General features: G+C 43.8%; 1 protein-coding gene across 1 annotated transcript in view; it reads left to right on the top strand.

Annotated features, from left to right (window-relative positions):
• The window catches only part of svep1 (sushi, von Willebrand factor type A, EGF and pentraxin domain containing 1), a 204,790-nt gene that overhangs the window by 150,284 nt on the left and 33,618 nt on the right, over window positions 1–20,888 (top strand). The window contains exons 40-44 of the mRNA XM_067983570.1: window positions 1,838–1,993; window positions 5,271–5,334; window positions 11,808–11,981; window positions 16,263–16,436; window positions 19,819–19,995. Of these exons, the coding sequence (XP_067839671.1) occupies window positions 1,838–1,993; window positions 5,271–5,334; window positions 11,808–11,981; window positions 16,263–16,436; window positions 19,819–19,995 (745 nt within the window). The remainder of the gene's footprint in view (window positions 1–1,837; window positions 1,994–5,270; window positions 5,335–11,807; window positions 11,982–16,262; window positions 16,437–19,818; window positions 19,996–20,888) is intronic.

Here is a 20,888-nt window from a genome sequence, read left to right as displayed (position 1 = left end):
CACATATAGACATATCTTTATTCATCAATCTAAGTAAAGATATCAGGAGAATTACATAGAATTTATAGCACAGAATCAGGACTGTGCTGACATTTATGCTCCACACAAGCCTCCTCCCATTCTATTTACACACCCTTCTATTCCTTTCTCCCTTGTGTGTTTATATAGCTTCCCCTTAAATGCTTCTTTGCTATTCACCTCAACCACTCCATATGGTAGTGAGTTCCACATTCTAACCACTCTCTAGTTTCACCTGAATTCCTTATTAGAATTCCTGAACTTGTGACTATATTATATTTATTGTCCCTAGTTTTGGATTCCCCCGAAAAGCGGAAACATCTTCTCTATGTAAACCCTTTCATAATTTTAAAGACCTTTGCTAAGTGCCCGCTCAGCCTTCTCTTTTCTGGAGAAAAGAGCCCCAGCCCGTTCAGTCTTTCCTGATAGTTGCACCCTCTCAGTTCTGGTATCATCAGACAGCAGAAGGTTTCCTTTGGTTGTTATTTGTTAATGGCATCATAACCATAGCAGGAAGATTCCCCTTGTTCATTGTTTCTGGCAAAATAAAAGTTTTCTAAAAGAATAGGTTTACGATTTAGCTAGAAATGGTGATCTGAGGAATTCTTCTCACCATGTTTATATTGTCACTAACTCACAAATTAACAGAGATAATCCATTTTTATTTAATGATGCTTCTTGAAAATAGGCCCTTTCATGGGAACAGAAACCTAAACTAATGTTTGGTAGTGAATAAAATACAGGAACACGACAAGGCCCAAGAGATTAGCACAGTGCCTGATTAAATTAGGGACCTTGCTCAGAATCCAGGCCAGACTGACTGAAAGATTTGTTTATCTCACTCTGTCTGCCACATATGAGATGAATGTAAGGAATCTTACAACACCAGGTTATAGTCCAACAGTTTTATTTGAAAATCACAAGCTTTCGGAGGCTTTCTCCTTCATCAGGTCACTTACCTGACGAAGGAAAAAGCCTCCGAAAGCTTGTGATTTTCAAATAAAACTGTTGGACTATAACCTGGTGTTGTAAGATTCCTTACATTTGTCCACCCCAGTCCGTCACCGGCATCTCCACATCACACATGAGATGAGTTCAGGCAGCCTCACCCCACCTCCTAATGAGCATGAGCCCACAACACAAAACTCGCAGCAATTTAGAATAGATTAGCATAAAGTTGATCAGAGCTAGGCCATTCAGGAGGGAAGTCAGGAACTTCATACAAAGGGGAGTGGAAATCGGGAACTCTCTCCCCAAAAAGCTATTGATGCTGGGGGTCAATTGAAAATGTTGAAACTGAGATTGTTCAATTTTTGTTAGGCAAGGGTATTAAGGGTTACGGAACCAAGGCGGTTAGATGGAGTTAAGATACGGATCAGCCATAATCTAATTGAATGGCGGAACAGGGTCAAGAGGCTGAATGGCCTACTCCTGTTCCTATGTTGATAAATTCACTCAGAAAGGCCATGAGTGGAATACAGGCCACTCTTCTGAGATTAGAGTTAAGACACATTCAGTGGGCAGGGGGAGCTATACTCCGCTGCCAGCAGTGCTCTATCTGATTTGCCAGTACTTGATGCTGACATTTGTACCGATATCTTCAACTCCTCACCTTGATGTGAACACAAACTCAACAAGAATTATAAATATATTTAGACTTGTTAATTTACAAGCATAATACAGTCAAAATAATGATACCAAATGTAACTGCTGCCATCTAAATAATAATTCTGGGAGATAAAGGGTGATTTTTAATGTAACCATCTTTCACGTGGGCCTTGTGTATAACACTGCTTTAATCTCCCTTCTGATGTTTCAGCTGAATGGTTTCTGGAATCCACCAATTTCGGGTATTTTGTGTTTCCCTGTATCCTGTGAGGAGCCACTCCCTCCATTGCATGGCTCGATTAAAGGAACCAGCTACGAATACCAAGGCAGTGTGACATATCAGTGTGATTACGGCTATGAGTTACAGGTATCTATTCATGTGATCTTATCATGTGTGTACGTTAAAATGGGGGGGTCTGTAATATACAAAAATACTAGATTGGAGATCCTGCTCCTTTTCCCAAATTTAAGCAAGTTGTTATAAATCCTGAACATGTTTTTATTTTCCAGTAACAAAGATTCCTGTTTATATATTGTACTTCTATTTTTGTCTCAACTCATTTAAATATATTTAAAGATTGGTGGCATTGTAAGCAGTGTAGATGAAAACATAAAATTACAAAGCGATATTGATAGATTAGGTGAATGGGCAAAACTGTGGCAAATGGAATTCAATGTAGACAAATGTGAGGTCATCCACTTTGGATCAAAAAAGGATAGAACAGGGTACTTTCTAAATGGTAAAAAGTTAAAAACAGCAGATGTCCAAAGGGACTTAGGGGTTCAGGTACATAGATCATTGAAGTATCATGAACAGGTGCAGAAAATAATCAAGAAGGCTAATGGAATGCTGGCCTTTATATCTAGAGGACTGGAGTACAAGGGGGCCGAAGTTATGCTGCAGCTATACAAAACCCTGGCTCGACCGCACCTGGAGTACTGTGAGCAGTTCTGGGCACTGCACCTTCGGAAGGACATATTGGCCTTGGAGGGAGTGCAGCGTAGGTTTACTAGAATGATACCCGGACTTCAAGGGTTAAGTTACAAGGAGAGATTACACAAATTGGGGTTGTATTCTCTGGAGTTTAGAAGGTTAAGGGGTGATCTGATCGAAGTTTATAAGATATTAAGGGGAACAGATAGGGTGGATAGAGAGAAACTATTTCTGCTGGTTGGGGATTTTAGGAGTAGGGGGCACAGTCCAAAAATTAGAACCAGACCTTTCAGGAGCGAGATTAGAAAACATTTCTACACACAAAGGGTGGTAGAAGTTTGGAACACTCTTCTGCAAACGGCAATTGATACTAGCTCAATTGCTAAATTTAAATGTGAGATAGATAGCTTTTTGGCAACTAAAGGTATTAAGGGATATGGGCCAAAGGCAGGTATATGGAGTTAGATCACAGATCAGCCATGATCTTATCAAATGGCGGAGCAGGTACGAGGGGCTGAATGGCCTACTCCTGTTCCTATATTCCTATGTTCCTACCTGTACTTGGCTTTTCACTAACATCCTGTCAGACCTTGACCTCTGATATAAGGGGGTCATTTTGACTTTGAGCGATAGTGTAAAACAGACAATAGTGAATTCGCAGTCTGTTTTACACCTCACGCCATTCCACTGACTTCAATGGGAATGAAAATCGGGAGAGAAGGATATACTTGCCTTAGAGGCGGTGCAATGAAGGTTCACTAGATTGATTCCTGGGATGAGAGGGTTGTACTGTGAGGAGAGATTGAAAAGAATGGGCCTATATTCTCTGGAGTTTAGAAGAATGAGAGGTGATCTCATTGAAACGTGTAAAATTCTTAGCAGGCTCGACAGGGTAGATGTTGAGAGGCTGTTTCCCCTGGCTGGAGAGTCGAAATCTAGGGGTCATAGTCTCAGGATAAGGGGTCGGCCATTTAGGACTGAGATGAGGAGGAATTTCTTCACTCAGAGGGTGGTGAATCTTTGGAATTCTCTATCCCAGAGGGCTGTGGATGCTGAGTCGTTGAGTATATTCAAGACTGAGATCGATAGATTTTTGGACTCTCGGGGAATCAAGGGATATGGGGATCAGGCGGGAAAGTGGAGTTGAGGTCGAAGATCAGCCATGATCTTATTAAATGGCGGACCAGGCTCGAGGGACGGTAAGGCCTACTCCTGCTGGCCTAGGGTTCTTTGTTTTTAATTTCCGGCAAGATTAAATCCAGGTGAAAAATAGGGAAAAAATTGAAGACTTTTCATTACTTTAATATTTTGAAAAGCAGTTTGCATTTATTTCCCAATTTCTCACCATTTTGACTCCTTGCCGGCAAGGTCGGCATTTGGTGTTTTGCCAATTTTTCCCCTTCAAGTATTTATCCAATTCCCTTTTGAAAATTACTACTGTATCTGCTTCCACTGCCCTTTCATGCAGTGCATTCCAGATCATAACAACTCTCTGTGTAAAAAAAATTCCCTCATCTCCCCCCTGGCTTTTTTTGCCAATTAACTTAAACCTGTGTCTTGTGGTTACCGACCCTCCTGCCACTGGAAATATCTTCTCCTTATTTACTCTATCAAAACCCTTCATGATTTTGAACACCTCTATTAAATCTCCCCTTAACCTTCTCTGCTCGAAGGAGAACAACCCCAATTGGGGACATCTAAAGTTAAATCCCAGCCCATGCCTTTGCCTGTTGTCCACACACAGACACTTCCAGTCATGGTTCCACAGCTGGAGAGCCATCAAGGTTGCCTACCCTGGCCAACTTTTCCCCTCCCTCCCTCAACTCAAAGGTGGCCCGGGACATCTTAGTCAGGGTAGCATTCACACTGCCACCCTGACCAAGATCAGCTAACTCAGCACAGATCAGGGATTGCACCTTGGACTTTAGCTGGTCTGCATGGTTCCACTGCTAACTGGACTAGGGGAGTTGTCTTTAATTATTTTTCTATATGGCTTAGTTACTCGCCGCTATACCTAATTGAGCCAGTGAGGGCGCTAGATTGCATTTTTAACTAAGGGTTTACAACTTCTGGTGAACAGTATCCTCAGCTTGTCCACCCTAGTGGTACAACATACGAACATATGAAATTGATGGGCAGGAAAAGACTAGCTGGTCCATCAAGCCTGCCCCACACCAGATGGCTGGAGCTTCATGACTAGACAATTCCTACTCCCACCCCACTGCCGCCGCCCCCCCCCCCTTTCCACAGCCATGTAATCTGCTGATAGAGGCATTAAAACAGAGAAAAAACCCGGGCCCAACAACAACTTGCATTTATAAAGCACCTTTAATGTAGTAAAACGTCCCAAGGCGCTTCACAAGAGCGTTACCAAACAAAATTTGACAACTAGCCACATAAGGAGATATTAGGCAGGTGATCAGAAGCTTGGTCAAAGAAGTAGGTTTTAAGGAGCATCTTAAAGGAGGCAGAGAAGTTTGGGGAGGGAATTCCACAATAAGGGAAGAAACACTCTGGAAAATTCCTCTCCAACCCTCTCAGGCGATCGAAACCAGTCCAGAAGATCACATGGACTTGAGCGCACTGCCATTTGCATTATTGATTTGACTGTAACAAAAAATTGGCATTTTACGAACAGTCTTCTAGAGGTGCAGGATGCTGCTTCCGGGTCACTCTGTTTTCTAGTTAGTGCTATTTATTTCTGTTACAGGGCAATACGGAGAGATTCTGCCAAGAGGGCGGGGAGTGGAACGGAACAGAAGCATCCTGTAGGAGTAAGTTATTTCACAGTCAGTAAAACCACGGCCGGGAATTTTCTCAGAGCTGCTCCCACTCCGACCACGTAACTGCAGCGGAAACCCTGCTCACACATGTAAAAGGGATTTCCGTCAAAGTTACCGCATCGGAGTGGGAGCACGACCAAGGAAATTCCAGGCCTATTTTTTGCGCGTCTGATTACCACCCCAAAAAAATCAATATCTCTACAAATCACTTCAGTGGCCTATTGACAAATTAAAATGACCGACTCCAGTCGATCAGGATTGGCAATTCAACGAAGGAGAGACAGCTAATATAATCTGATTCCTGAATTAATTGAATTGAATTATTTATTCATCATCCTTAACGTTATGAATATTAACTCATTTTGCAATAGAAATTGTCTTTTGATGCAGTTTTTAAAATAAATTGTTGACATTCTCAAATATAAATCCAGGATTTAACACTTAATTTTAAGAACTAAAAACAACACATTGAGATATGTTTAACAATATATTGGTTATGAAATATTTTCATAATTAGGAATGGACAATACTACAAAAAAAATCCATTTCATTCACAGAGGTCACTCTGCATTCTTGGCATCAAAAATATTCCTTTCAAAAGTAAAATTCGTAGCAAACTTTTATCAGTTTAGTTGTAACTACGCACCAGAACATACGATGATGAAACAAGGAAATACAATTCATGGGCCCGAATTTAGCAGGCCTGTGGGTTCCCAGCGGGTGGTCCTCCGGGAGCGTGGTCAACACGCTCGGCGAAATTAGTGGGTTGCCCACGCGATCGTAGCAGGCAACCCACTAATAGGAATCAATTACCTGCTCCTCCGGGGTCCACGGCGCTGGCCTGCGCGTCGGTCGGGCTGCGCATGCGCAGTACGATCTGTCAGCTGGAGGCTCTCTAGTTAAAGGGGCAGTCCTCCACTGACAGATGCTGCAACCAATGGGACAAATTGCAGCATGGAGCAGCCCAGGGGGAAGGCTGCTCCCAGTTTAATGATGCCTCACCCCAGGTATCATCAGATGGGGTGAGGAGGAGGGGGAGGACACAGATCTTCCCCCCGGCGGGCGGGAGGAAGCGGCCTGCCTCTGCCACCAAGAAGGCCTGGCTCGAGGTTGCAGAGGGGGTCACCTGCGCCACCAACATATCGCCCACCTGCATACAGTGCAGGAGGCGCTGCAATGACCGCAGTAGGTCAGCCGCAGTGAGAACACGAAGTCTTTCCCCTACACTCCGTCTGCCACAACACTGCCCCCACCCCACATCTCCTTCGGCACCGCCAACACTATTCTGTCACATCACCCTTCATACCCACTCACACCCCATCCTCATCTTACCTCCACCTACTCACCTCGCCAGTACTCACCCTGCCACTAACACGCAACCCACTCCTCATACAATCTCATTGCTCCATCCCATACTCACCCTCTCGTGCATCTCCCTCACGGCCAGCCTCACTCAACCTGCCACCACCTGTGCTGCAGCCACAGGGCATGCATCACATATGTGCAGTAGGCAGCGTAAGGCAAACGTCTCGTCAGCATGAAGGGGGTGCACAAGGGTGTCTGAGGGTTTGTCATGGGTGTTACCCATATTGAATTTCAGAGCAACAAACAGCACACATTATATTGACACCACCACTGCCATGTCTCCGCGAATCCTGTCCGTTGTGTCCAATAATGCCCGCTCCTGGGTATCACTATGAGGACCCACCACTGATGCCACCCATCGTGTTACTGCAGAGTAGGTGCAGGTGTATTTGCAGGGCTCGTCCGCGCAGACGACTGAGAGACATCGGCGGTGTAGCCGGCTGCACCCTGGAAGGATGCGGAGGAGAAGGTGTGGAGGGCAGTGGTGACTTTGCCAGCGACAGGTAAGCAGTTGGTGCTGGGGCCAGCCAGGAGCAGCTCGGCATGAAAGAGGCTGCATATCTCCACGACTACATGTCGAGCGAATCTGCGCCTCCCTGTGCACTGCTGCTCGGAGAGGTCCGGGGAGCTGCGCCTCGGTCTGTGGACCCTGTGGCGAGGGTAGTGCCCTCTGCGACGCGTCTCTCTCTGCGGTAGCCCTCCCTCCTGCTGTGCAGGTGGGCGTGCAACAACACCATGTTGGGGGGATCCACGTCTCTGCGGCGGACGGCGTGGACTGCGAGGCTGCTGGTGCTGGTCATGCTCTTCGTCCTCCGAGGGTCTCCACACACCACCCAACTGGCAGGTGTTGGTCTGAGGGGTTGTGCAGGGTAGGTGTGTGGTTCCTCGGACTGGGGCTGCGGTTTCGTGTCGGTCTGTCCTCTGGCTTGGCGGGGGGTGGTGGAGGGCAGGGGTTGCCCTATGTGACGCGGTGGCCTCCTGCGTGGGTGAGGGCTCTCCCCCGTGGAGCGCACCTTGGCACCTGCCACAGGCTGCTGGCTGCAACACGCCTGGATGGAGGGAGACTGTTTCCCCCAGTGTGGGAAACTCACTGCCTTGAACCTAAAATCCCACACTTCCTCTTTTGACAGCTGCTTCAGCTCATTAACTGACCACAACGAGCAAGGTAAGTACTCTCAAGTGGAACCCCGCTGGCTTTAATTGCCTGCGGGATTCCCACCAGCGGGGCTTGCGCGCGCAGCCCCGCACGTCAGCGCGGTACCCGGAAGTGGCCGGGATTTCGTCGCGATCCGCTCACGTGACCGGAGATCGGGATTTTCGGGGCCACCCCGCTGGGAACCCACCGGAAACACGATCCTAAAATCGAGCCCCATATCTCACCCATGACACTCAAAGTCCACATTTTGCAACTGGGAGTACCATTCATCTTTAATTTATCATCATTTTATCTTGCTCAATATCTTCTTGCTGAGGTTCACTACCATCAGCTCTAGAGCTGTCCTGAAGTCTCCAGCAATGAAAGATTAATCTCCAGGACACTGCTGCGAGCAACACCCGGGAGAAAAATCATCGGGGCATTAAAAAAATGGTGTATTTTTAAAATTTTCTTTGAACACAGTTGGGTAAGACTCCCCTGCTCTTCCTCAAAATAGTGCTATAGGATCTTTTACAGGCAGGGCCTCAGTTTAAACATCTCATCCGAAAGCTCTCCCTCAGTATTGGCACAAGGGGAGTGTCAGCCTGGATTATTTGCTTAAATCTCTGGAGTGGGACGATGAACCTACAGCCTTCATGACTCAGAGGCAAGACAGCCACCCACTGAGCCACAGCCAACTCATAAAAGTAACGTGATTCATTGCCTGTTGTTGCTAAGAACTCTGAGGGACCTTCTTATGGTGACACAGCAGCTGAGGTAATCAAAGCCTACAACTTCCGCTGTTTGTAAAATACACTTGGCATTGAGGTGTGAGGAATGTCATGCAGCTGCTTTAACATTTCTCCAGAATTGGCCAGCTGTCGCGACTGGAGAATTGTGATTGGCACTAATTCTGAACCGGGTGCAAGAATACTGACTGCTGAACAACTCAGCCTGAGGAATTCATACCAGACAGATTCAATTTCCACGACAGCGCAGGCTTGCACAGTAGTCACATGTTGGATGAACTAGTGTAAAATCTATTCCATCTACATTAGTAGGGAACTCTAGCACTTCCATAGAAATAGAAATTCCTCTCTTTATAAGATGAAAATTCTACCCAATCTCAAAATGGTCACTAGGAAAATCATAGAATCATAGAATGATACAGCACAGAAGGAGGCCATTCGGCCCATTGTGCCTTTGCTGGGTCTTTGAAAGAGCTATCCAATTAGTCTCACTCCCCTGCTCTTTCCCCATAGCCCTGCAATTTTTTCCCCTTCAAGTATTTATCCAATTCCCTTTTGAAAGTTACTATTGAATCTGCTTCCTCCACTCTATCAGGCAGTGCATTCCAGATCATAACAACTCGCTGCATAAATAAATGTCTCCTCATTTCCCCCATGGATTTTTTGCCAATTATCTTTAAATCTGTATCCTCTGGTTACTGACCCTCCTGCCACTGGAAACAATTTCTCCCTATTTACTCTATCAAGACCCCTCATGATTTTGAACACCTCTATTAAATCTCCCCTTAACCTTCTCTGCTGTAAGGAGAACAACCCCAGTTTCTTCAGTTTCTCCACATAACTGAAATCTCTCATTCCTGGTATCATCCTGGTAAATCTGCTCTGCACTCTCTCCAAGGCCTTGACATCCTTCCTTAGGTGTGGTGCCCAGAATTGGACACAATATTCCAGCTGCAGCCTAACCAGTGATTTATAAAGGTTTACCATAACTTCCTTGCTTTTGTATTCTATGCCTCTATTTTATTTGTGCCATTTAGTTTATATTGCCTCAAAGTGCAACATTCAAACTGGAAAGTGATAAAGTGGCCCCTGAAGTAATGCTGAGGAGTCTAGATGCATTGGCATGGGTCATCCCAGCAATGGGAGTGGGTTCAGAGAGGCACTGCTTTTCAGTTTTAGAGGAAAGTTTCTTGACTCGCTAACAGCAGCACTGCAGTGCAAAGCATTTGTATCAGTATCTTGGTCAGGTAAGGAAAGTTTTCTGACTTCCTTAGATGGAGGGGAGGGGTGGGGGGTGGAGAGAAAAAAGACAGAATGAAAATAAAGAAGGAATATTGTGCCTTATCACATCAGTCTGAATGTTGCAAAGTGCTTTACACACTGAATCACTTTAGCAGGGCGTTCGCCTGTTATGTAGGGAAACATTCCAGCAGGCAGATCAGCAGACAGTGCCTTGGTTTAACATCTCATCCAAAATGAAGAGAAACAGGGGAGAGGCAAATGTGCTTTCTTCTGAATTGGAATCCATTGCAGCCGTCAGAGCTTGTGAGTACTTGGATTTCACTGCGAGTGAGAGTGGACTTACCAAACTTAAACTAAAATCAATTTGCTGCTAATGTACACAGCCACAGTGTTGCATCATTTAAGGGTCATAAGTCTATGGATTAAGTTTAGAAAATGGTAGGCAACATGGAGTTCATTAATTTACCATAGCCAGTACATTTATTTCTAATAGCTGGTGTTTTCATTCATTTAAAATCTATGATAATGCACGTTCAATTCCAAGGCTATAACATAATTGAGGGGTTGAGGTCATTTCACAAATCTTTGTTTCTCAGTGTCAACTCAAACCCTGCAGCCTTGGAAGACACAACATTCTGTGTTATTCTGAATAATGTACAAGCAATTGTCACCTTTTGAATCTTTTTTATATCAGTGGAGTTGTTCATTGGCAGACATTGAGGGTCAGTCTGCTATTGGTTGTGTATTCCATGATCAGTCCAGTTGAAAGATCCGGCACAGGCATGATGGGCCGAATGACCTCCTTCTGTGCTGTACGGTTCTATGATTCTATGATATCAAGATTAATTTAACTCACTGATGCCATTGCCTCTGTATATTATAGTTACTAAAAGAAAAAAAAGAAAGACTTTCATTTATATCGTGCCTTTCATGACCTCAGGACGTCCCAAAGTGCTTCACAGACAATGAAGTACTTTTATTGAAGTGTAATGTAAATGTACTAGTACATCTTTAGTTGCTTTGCTTGTGGGCTGTAGAGCAGAGACCCGAGAGTGAGCAAGAGGGTGTGTAGGAGATGGGGAGAGCAAATTGCAGCTAAGGGGCAAGGCCCTTGAGAGAGCAAGAGTTTCAGCGATCAGATTGGAAAGGTCAAGTTAGATGCTGCTGATTACAAGACTGGGAACCTGCTGGGTGGTGTTATAAGTCCCGACTTGCCTCTAAGATCTGTGCTGGGTTGGCTGTGCAGAATGATGTGCAAATGAAAGGGAGCTGATCATTTTTTCCACGCAACGTGATTGTTTCAGTGCCCCTAACTGAAGGAAAAGCAGAAATCTCAGACACACGCCGAAACAAAACTGAAAATTTGAGTGTACAAAAAGGAAAAGAAAGATCTTGCATTTATATAGCGCCTTTCACGACCATTGGATGTCCCAAAGTGCTTTACAGCCAATTAAGTACTATTGAAGTGTAGTCACTATCGTAATGTGGCAGCCAATTTGTGCACAGTGAGGTGATAATGACCAGATAATCTGTTTTACTAATGCTGGTTGAAGGATAAATATTGGCCTGGACATTGGGGGAACATTCTTAAATAGTGCCTTGGGATCTTTTATATCCACCTGAGAGGTCAGACAGGGCCATGGTATAATGTCTCATTAGAAAGACAGCACCTCCAACAGTGCAGCACTCCCTCAGTACTGCACTGGGAGCATCAACCTGGATTTTCATGCTCAGGTCTCTGGGATGGGACTTTGAACCCACAGCCTTCTGACTCAGAGGCGAGAGTGCTACCACTGAGCCACGGCTGACGCCTGCAACTGGTGACTAGAGACACAGAAATATTATGTAGAAAACGGATCTGCTTCATTTTTTTAATATTGAAATGAATCTTTAACATATTAAAATCAGTTGCCTCCCTAGTCATGTTATGCATGTGACTTGCTAATTGTAGGAATTTTTGGTTTTCATCTTAGGAATCATATGTGAGCCACATCCATCGGTGGATAATGCAGTGTCTATTGGAACTGGAGATTCCTACATGAGTAACATTAGCTTTGTTTGTAACTTTGGTTATCGTCTCATTGGACCTCAGAACATCACCTGCCTTGCTAACAGAACATGGAGCCATCCTCTTCCTCGCTGTGAGGGTAACTAGCAGACAAAAATTCTTCAACTCACTCTTACCACCCTTGAGGTAGAATGCCAATTATGTAACAAAGTGACACTCCATTTTATATCTGAAACCCTCATCCGTGCCTTTGTTACCACTACACTCGACTATTCCAATGCTCTCCTGGTTGGCCTCCCACATTGCACCCTCCGTAAACTTGAGCTCATCCAAAACTCTGCTGTCTGTATCCTAACTCGCACCAAGTCCTGTTCACCCATCACCCCTGTGCTCACTGACCTACATTGGCTCCTGGGCTGGGAACACCTCTATTTTAAAATTCTCATCCTTGTTTTCAAATCCCTCCATGGCCTCACCCCTCCCTATATCTGAAATCTCCTCCAGCCCTACAAACCTCTGAGATCTCTGCGCTCCTCCAGTTCTGGCCTCTTGCGCATCCCCGATTTTCTTTGCCCCTCCATTGGCAGCCATGCCTTCAGCTGCCTAGGCCCTAAGCTCTGGAATTCCCTCCCTAAACCTCTCCTCCTCTCTCTCTCCTCCTTTAAGACGCTCCTTAAAACCAAGCTTTTGGTCACCTGTCCTAATATCGCCTTATGTGGCTCGGTGTCAAATTTGTTTGGTAACGCTCCAGTGAAGTGCCTTGGGACGTTTTACTATGTTAAAGGTTCTATATAAATGCAAGTTGTTGTTGCCAGAGTTTAATTAACTCACGTAAAGCGAAATAAAGTGCAAATTTCATCCAAAAATAATACTTGACAGCCTTGATTTTCCAATGGGCTGGAGCTCATTTTAGCTGGGAAGCTATAGGAGCTGGGAGAGCAAATCCAATTGAACCACTAAAAATTCCTAACTAACTGTAAAGTTAAATGCTTCTAAGGTAGCATCCCAATCATAGTGTGACATGCTTTCAATTGCATTGTATATTGCAACAGTTTTGTAAAATCTAGGTTGATGGGAGCAAGAACTGGAACATTCCACTCATGGGTAATTCTGAGCTTTGACAAAGCGGAAAGCATTTCACCAGCTTGAACATGTCAGATAAACTCCACCCTCAATTTTCTTTCTTCCGCTTTCTTATCGCCTCTGATCTTTTGTGGTTTGTTCCTTTCCCTACACACATCTTCCCGACTGCCCCGGAGGGTGAATTTTACTTTTTTCTTTTTAAGTTTGATTTATTCTAGCTGAAGGCGATTGGAAAAATTAAAGGAGTTTCATGCCATAGCTTTTCTTTACTGGCAGCAAGATCAATAGAGCAGTGATATGGTTGGTGGCAAATTGTGATGCTGTGGCCTAGAAATTGGGCCGCATATCGCCCGTTTTTCAGGAGCTACGCGGCATGCTAAGGCCCCAAAATGGCAGGCAGGAAACGCACGCACACTTCCGGCCATAATGGCGAAGGACAAACAAACATCCTCCCTTACCCACGCCTGCAGCAGGCTTTAGGCCCTGTTTATATGCAAATAAGGGACCTAACACCTGTTTGAGGCTCCAGATCAAATTCACTGATGTGAAAATCACAGGCTAATGATTAAGAATCATAGAATGATTGAATCATAGAATAATACAGCACAGCAGGAGGCTGTTCGGCCCATTGTGCCTGTGCTGGCTCTTTGAAAGAGCTATCCAATTAGTCCCACTCCCCTGCCCTTTCCCCGCAGTCCTGCAAATGTTTCCCCTTCAAGTATTTATCCAATTCCCTTTTGAACGTTATTATTGAATCTGCTTCCACCACCCTTTCAGGCAGTGCATTCCAGATCATCATAACTCGCTGGGTAAAAAAATTCTCCTCATCTCTCCTCTGGTTCTTTTGCCAATTACTTTAAATCTGTGTCCTCTGGTTTCCGACACTTCTGCCACTGGAAACAGTTTCTCCTTATTTACTCGATTGTCCCCATCTACTCTATCAAAACCCTTCATGATTTTGAACACCTCTATTAAATCTCCCCTTAATCTTCTCTGCTTGAAGGAGAACAATCCCAACTTCTCCATTCTCTCCATTAACTGAAGTCCCACTTCCCTGGTAGGAGTCAGTTTTGGAAGGATATACTAACCCTACAGGGACTGCAACGAAGGTTCACTAAATTGATTCCTGAGATGAGAGGGTTGTCCTATGAGGAGAGATTGAGTAGGATGAGCCTATATCCTCTCGAGTTCAGAAGAATGAGAGATGATCTCATTGAAATGTATAAAATTCTTAGAGGGCTTGACAGGGTAGATGCTGAGAGGCTGTTTCCCCTGGTTGGAGAGCCTAGAACTAGGGGGCATAGCCTCAAGATAAAGGGTCGGCCATTTAGGACCGAGATAAGGAAAACATTTTTCACTCAGAGGGTTGTGAATCTTTGGAATTCTCTACCCCAGAGGGCTGTGGATGCTCAGTCATTGAGAATATTCAAGACTGAGAATGATAGAATTTTGGACAATAAGGGAATCAAGGGATATAAGGATAGGGCGAGAAGGTGGAGTTGAGGTCGAAGATCAGCCATGATCTTACTGAATGGCGGAGCAGGCTCGAGGGGCCGTATGTACTACTCCTGCTCCTATTTCTTATGTTCTTATGTACCATTCTAGTAAATCTCCCCAGCACCCTAACCAAGGCCTTGACATCCTTCTTAAAGTGTGGTGCCCAGAATTGGACACAATACACCAGCTGAGGCCTAACCAGTGATTTCTAAAAGTTTAGCATAACTTCCTCGCTTTTGTACTCCATGTATCTGTTTATAAAGCCGAGTATGCTTTTTTAACATCCTAAGAAACAGTAACCAGAGCCAAGCAGTTATTTAAATATCTGTGGCAGAATTTTGGAATTTACCCTAATCATGTATTTGAATTGAGTGGCTTGACTTCCCCCTCAAACAAACTCGCCAGAGATCAACTGATCAATCATCACAACATTGTACTGAGTTAAGCTGGGACATGAGGGGGTAAATTTCCCAAGGGTTTCTCCCGTTACACCGCTGTAACTTTGGGTGAAGTTTCAAGGGGGGAACCCCATTTTTGCACATAAACGAGTTTCCGAACATTGCCCGAATGTACAGTGGTGGAGCAGGAGAAGCCCCCAGGAAATTCACCCCCTGATTGCTGGGAGTGAAGTTGATTTTTTTAACCCCCTTATGCACTGAATTCAGAAACTCCAGGTCCCGGCCTAGTTTCTGGCCATTCCGGTGGACTCATGTTCTCAAGTTACAGCTGGATCACGCCAAGACCCATTTTCGGGGTCAAGGAAATAACGTTGAGGACTGAAGCCTGAGATATATATATAAACGTCTCAAAGCGCACTCCATCCAGTGTTGTTCTACATATCACTCACAGGTGCAGTCCACGGAGGGATAGTTTTATTCGGTTTCAACAAATTATCTTTCTTTTTGCTGATGACTTATCGTGGTGGACACCATTGGGCCTCACTGTCAAAACGGGAGTGCTGTTCCATGTGATTTGAAGTGCAACGATGTTTTATTTTATCTTGCTACATGTTCCACTGGAATAGCATACCATATATATATATAAAAAACATAAACGGCCATTACCTTTTAAACTGACGGTAGCTCTGGTAAATTTCTGGGTGGACCATTTTTTTTTACCTTTTGACCTCACAAGCTATAATGCTAAAACTTTAAGAACAATTTTAAATAAAAATAGGAAATCTTAAAATAAATGATTTTTAAAATACCGCACACAGGAATTTGATGTGAATCAGTAAACCAATTTGCTCGACATTGCTCACAGAGGAACTTCAACCCACTTTATTCCCAAAATTGCAACATCTGATGTGCTCATTCCAAATGATCCATCTTGATACATATTTGTGTTAATATTTACTAAGCTGAAATAGATTATAACTATCAGGAAAGATTGAATAGGCTGGGGCTCTTTTCTCTAGAACGGAGAAGATAGAGGCCTTTAAAATTATGAAAGGGTCGTCTTCTCTAAGTCTACCCGATAAAACCCTTTCATAATTTTACTTAGAGAAGATGTTACCACTTGTGAGGGAGTCCAAAACTAGGGGCCATAAATATAAGATTGTCTATAATAAATCCAAAGAAACCTCTTTACCCAGAGAGCGGTGAGAATATGGAACTTGCTACCACACAGAGTTGTTGAGGCGAATAGCATAGATGCATTTAAGGGGAAGCTAGATAAACACATGAGAGAGAAAGGAATAGAAGGATATGCTGATAGGGTGAGATAAAATAGGGTGGGAAGAGGCTCATGTGGAGCATAAACACCCAGATAGACCAGTTGGGCCGAATGGCCTGTTTCTCTGCTGTACATTCTATGTAAAAGCTCTGTCGCTCTTTCTCAGAGATGCTGTGCAATGCACCACCTTCACCACCTAATGGGCAAGCTAAGTACAACACACTTGAGGTTGGTCAGACGGTCAAATTCCATTGTGATGAAGGTTATGACGTTGAAGGGGAATCTTCTGCCGAGTGCATGGCCAATGGAAGCTGGAGCCAGCCTGTACCTGTGTGTAAAGGTAAGCACGGTCCTATCCTACTTGTCTACGCATTTTCATTCTACGCTTTTCGTAAAACAAAACACATGGCGTTGACAATCTCAACCACAACATCATGAGAAGTTACTAAGCGGAGACCAAGCTTTTCCTTACAGAGAATCACAGAATTATACAGCACAGAAGGAGGCCGTTTGCCCCATCGTGTCTGTGCCGGCTCTTTGAAAAAGTTATCCAATTAGTCACTCCTCTGCTCTTTCCCCATAGCCCTGCAAATTTTTTCCTTTTCAAATATTTGTCCAATTCCCTTTTGAAATTTACTATTGAATCTGCTTCCACCACCCATTCAGGCAGTGCTCTGTGTCCTCTGATTACTGACCCTCCTGTCAGTGGAAACAGTTTCTCCCTATCTTATATATCAAAACTTCTTCATCATTTTGAAGAGAGAGAATGAAAATCTGACAATGAGCTGGCACAGATTTGATGGGCCAAACAGCCTCCTTCTGTACACTTATTTGTCTCATTCTTGTGTACCTCCTTACGGCTCGCTTTAGAATAAAATTGGTGGAGGCCTGGAAACAGGGCTCCTTATTGACTTCCAGGCTATGCCTGATGCCAAAGACTTGAGGAGGGAAAATCATTTAAATAAAATACAAAAGGACAATGATATTAAATGCAAAAAAAGAAACCTTTTCAGAACAAAGACATCTTTCTCCAAAACGTCTCTTGATCAAGGGTTTCCTAATATCAGGCGGCACAGGTAACACAGATAAACGGTGTCAGAAGGCAGCACTACATTGAGAGACTTGGCTGGACCGACAGTCGAGTTATACAGAGAACGAAACAAAAACAGAAAATTCTGGAAACACTCAGCAGGTCGGGCGGCATCTGTGGAGAGGGAAACAGGGCAATTTTAACTTAACCCGCCGGTTGGGATCAGTTTTACACCCCTTCTGATTTTACTCTCTATTGAAGTCAACGGAGAGCATTATTGGGTGGGTATAAAACCGGCCTTCCACCCAATCCCGTGGGATTCCCGCCCAGTGAGTCAGGTTAAAAATCAGCCCCCAACGTTTCAGATCGATGACCTTTCATCAGAACTGGAAGATGTTAGAGATGAGCAGCTGCTTAAAAACTATTAAATCCATAACATCTGATGAAAGGTCATCGACCTGAAACGTTAACTCTGTTTCTCTCTCTCTATCCGCAGATGCTGCCTAATCTGCTGAGTATTTCCAGCATTTTCTGGTTTTATTTCAGATTTCCAGCCTCCGCAGTATTTTGCTTTAGATAATAAAAAAAGAATGCAGTGCTATTTTGGGTGACCTGACTGAGAAAGGGTCATGCACAGTGCAATTTGAATACGGAAACACTGAAGAGCAATTTGCTGTGCAAAATACAAAAATATACTATTCATTGGTAGCAACAGGGGATGACTACCAACCATCTAATGAACATCCATCTTCTCATTTGAATTTATTTCTGTCATGGTTTTTGCATTGTCACCTTTGGAATTGTTCCATGGTGTTGAGAAGGAATTGACATAGTGGATGATACATAAAGAACCATTTTTTCCTCCACCTCTGTTTTGATTACATAGAATGTACAGTACAGAAACGGGCCATTTGGCCCAACTAGTCCATGCCAGTGTTTATGCTCCACACGAGCCTCCTCCCACCCCTCTTCATCGAATCTTATCAGCATATCCTTCTATTCCTTTCTCCCTCATGTGTAAGTGTGTAAGAACATAAGAAATAGGAGCAGAAGTAGGCCATGTGGCCCCTCGAGCCTGCTCCACCATTCAATGAGATCATGACTGATCTTCAACCTCAACTCCACTTTCCTGCCTGATCCCCATAGCCCTTGATTCCCCTAAAGTCCAAAAATCTATCGATCTCAGCCTTGAATATACTCAACGACTCAGCATCCTCAGCCCTCTGGGGTAGAGAATTCCAAAGATTCACAACCCTCTGTGTGAAGAAATTCCTCCTTATCTCAATCCTAAATGGCCAACCCTTTATCCTGAGACTGTGACCCCTAGTCTAGACTCTCCAGCCATGGGAAACAATCTCTTAGCATCTACCCTGTTAAGCCCCCTCAGAATTTTGCATGTTTCAATGAGATCACCTCTCACTCTTCTATGAGAGAGTATAGGCCCATTCTACTCAATCTCTCCTCATAAGACAATCCTTTCATCCCAGGAATCAAGCTAATGAACCTTTGTTTCATTGCCTCTAAGGCAACTATATCCTTCCTTAGATAATGAGACCAAAACTGTATATAGTACTCCAGGTGAGGTCTCACCAAAACCCTGTACAATTGTAGTAAGACTTCCTTACTCTTGTACTCCAACCCCCTTGCAATAAAGGCCAATATGCATTTGCCTTCCTAATTGCTTGCTCTACCTGCATGCTAACTTTTTGTGTTTCTTGTACAAGGACACCCAAATTTCTCTTAACACCAAGATTTAATAGTTTCTCACCGTTTAAAAAATATTCTGTTTTTCTATTCTTCCTACCAAATAGCATAACCTTACACTTTCCCACATTATACTCCATCTGCCACCTTCTTGCCCACCTACTTAACCTGTCACTATCCCTTTGCAGACTCTTTGCATCCTCCTCACAGCTTACTTTCCCACCTAGCTTTGTATCATCAGCAGACATGGATACATTACACTCAGTCCCTTCCTCTAAGTCATTAATATAGATTGTAAATAGCTGAGGCTCAAGCACTGATCCCTGCGGCACCCGACTAGTTACAGCCTGCCAACCTGAAAATGACCCATTGACCCCTACTCTCTGTTTTCTGTCTGTTAACCAATCCTCTATCCATGCTAATATATTACCCCCAACCCCATGAGCCCTTATCTTGTGTAACAACCTTTTATTTGGCACCTTATCGAATGCCTTTTGAAAATCCAAATATACTACATCCACTGGTTCCCCTTTATCTACCCTGCTAGTTACATCCTCAAAAAACTTTAATAAATTTGTCAAACACGATTTCCCTTTCATTAAACCATGTTGACTCTGCCTAATCATATTATGGTTTTGTAAGTGCCCTGTTACCACTACCAATAAGTGTTGATCTAGCTTCTCATTAAATGCATCTTTGCTAGTCGCCTCAACTACTCCACGTGGTAGTGAGTTCCACATTCTCACCACTTGCTGAGTAAAGAAGTTTCTCCTGAATTCCCTATTGGATTTATTAGTGACTATCTTACATTTATGGCCCCTAGTTTTAGGGGTTATATAAATTTGATACAGTCAAAACTAATTCAAACGGTACACTGTTGCCTGGAAGCAATGGAATTGAAGGCCTTAATTGTCCTATACTTCAAAGTTTACAATAATTGAGGCATGAAACACGTTTGAAATGACTTTAATGTGTTCTGTTTAAACAGCAAAACGTTGTGCAGCTCCTCCCAACATCCCAGAAGGTGCCGTCCTTTCAGACTCAGTTTTCTACATAAACCAGAAGGTCACCATTCAGTGCCAGACAGGCTATCAACTACATGGGAATGCAGTCATTACTTGCAGTACTGACCAGACATGGAGTCCAGTCACTGCCTATTGTGAGAGTAAGTGAAGAGATGTGGTGTTATTTGTCTGACTAGTAACATACTGTGTGGAACTGGCCATTGCAAATGTGTATTAGCACAGTGGAATGATGTGGAGATGCCGGTGAAGGACTGGGGTGGACAAATGTAAGGACTTGCACAACACCAGGTTATAGTCCAACAGTTTTATTTTAAATCACAAGCTTTCGGAGCTTTCTTCCTTTGTCACCTGATGAAGGGGATAATCTCTGAAAGCTTGTGATTTAAAATAAAACTGTTGGACTATAACCTGGTGTTGTGCAAGTCCTTACACAGTGGCATATGTTGGATGTTGTAGGGGTGGATATAGACTTAGATGATCAAATACTCTGTGGAATGCAATGGTCCTCTGCTGTTTGTGGATGGAGGGGTGGGAGAGGATGTTGTCTATGGAAGGTTGAGTAGTGGAGATGTGAAGACAGATGGATATTCTGGAGTTTTGCTTGATAACCTTTGTGCATCAGAGAGTCTTTCTGAAAAATGTTCTCTCAAGGGATTAAATGGCTGCGACAGAATCCATAATAGGGTAATTATATATAATCTGTACAAAGAGTGGGCTGAATGGCCTCTTCTGACTCCATGCGTTCTTAAGTTCATTGGTTAGACAAGAGCTGTGATCAAGCACCTTCATGGGCAGAAATACTGCCTCAAGGGCAGGTCGGGTCTTTTGGTAACAATGTACCTTCCACCATCTAATAATGATTCTATTTTGGTGACTATTGACAGAATTCAATCATCTATTCCTATGTTCACTGTTCTTATGATAGGCAACTTCAGCTGCTAATGTGAAAATTGACAAGGAAGCAAAAAAAAAAATCACAATCGCTTCCATTAGCTCATAACTCTTAGCGGTTTCCCGCATCCTGTTAAAATAA

The sequence above is a fragment of the Heptranchias perlo genome, chromosome 4 (genome assembly GCF_035084215.1).
Source record: "Heptranchias perlo isolate sHepPer1 chromosome 4, sHepPer1.hap1, whole genome shotgun sequence".
Lineage (NCBI taxonomy): Eukaryota > Metazoa > Chordata > Chondrichthyes > Hexanchiformes > Hexanchidae > Heptranchias > Heptranchias perlo.
This window is presented reverse-complemented; position numbering and strand designations above follow the sequence as displayed.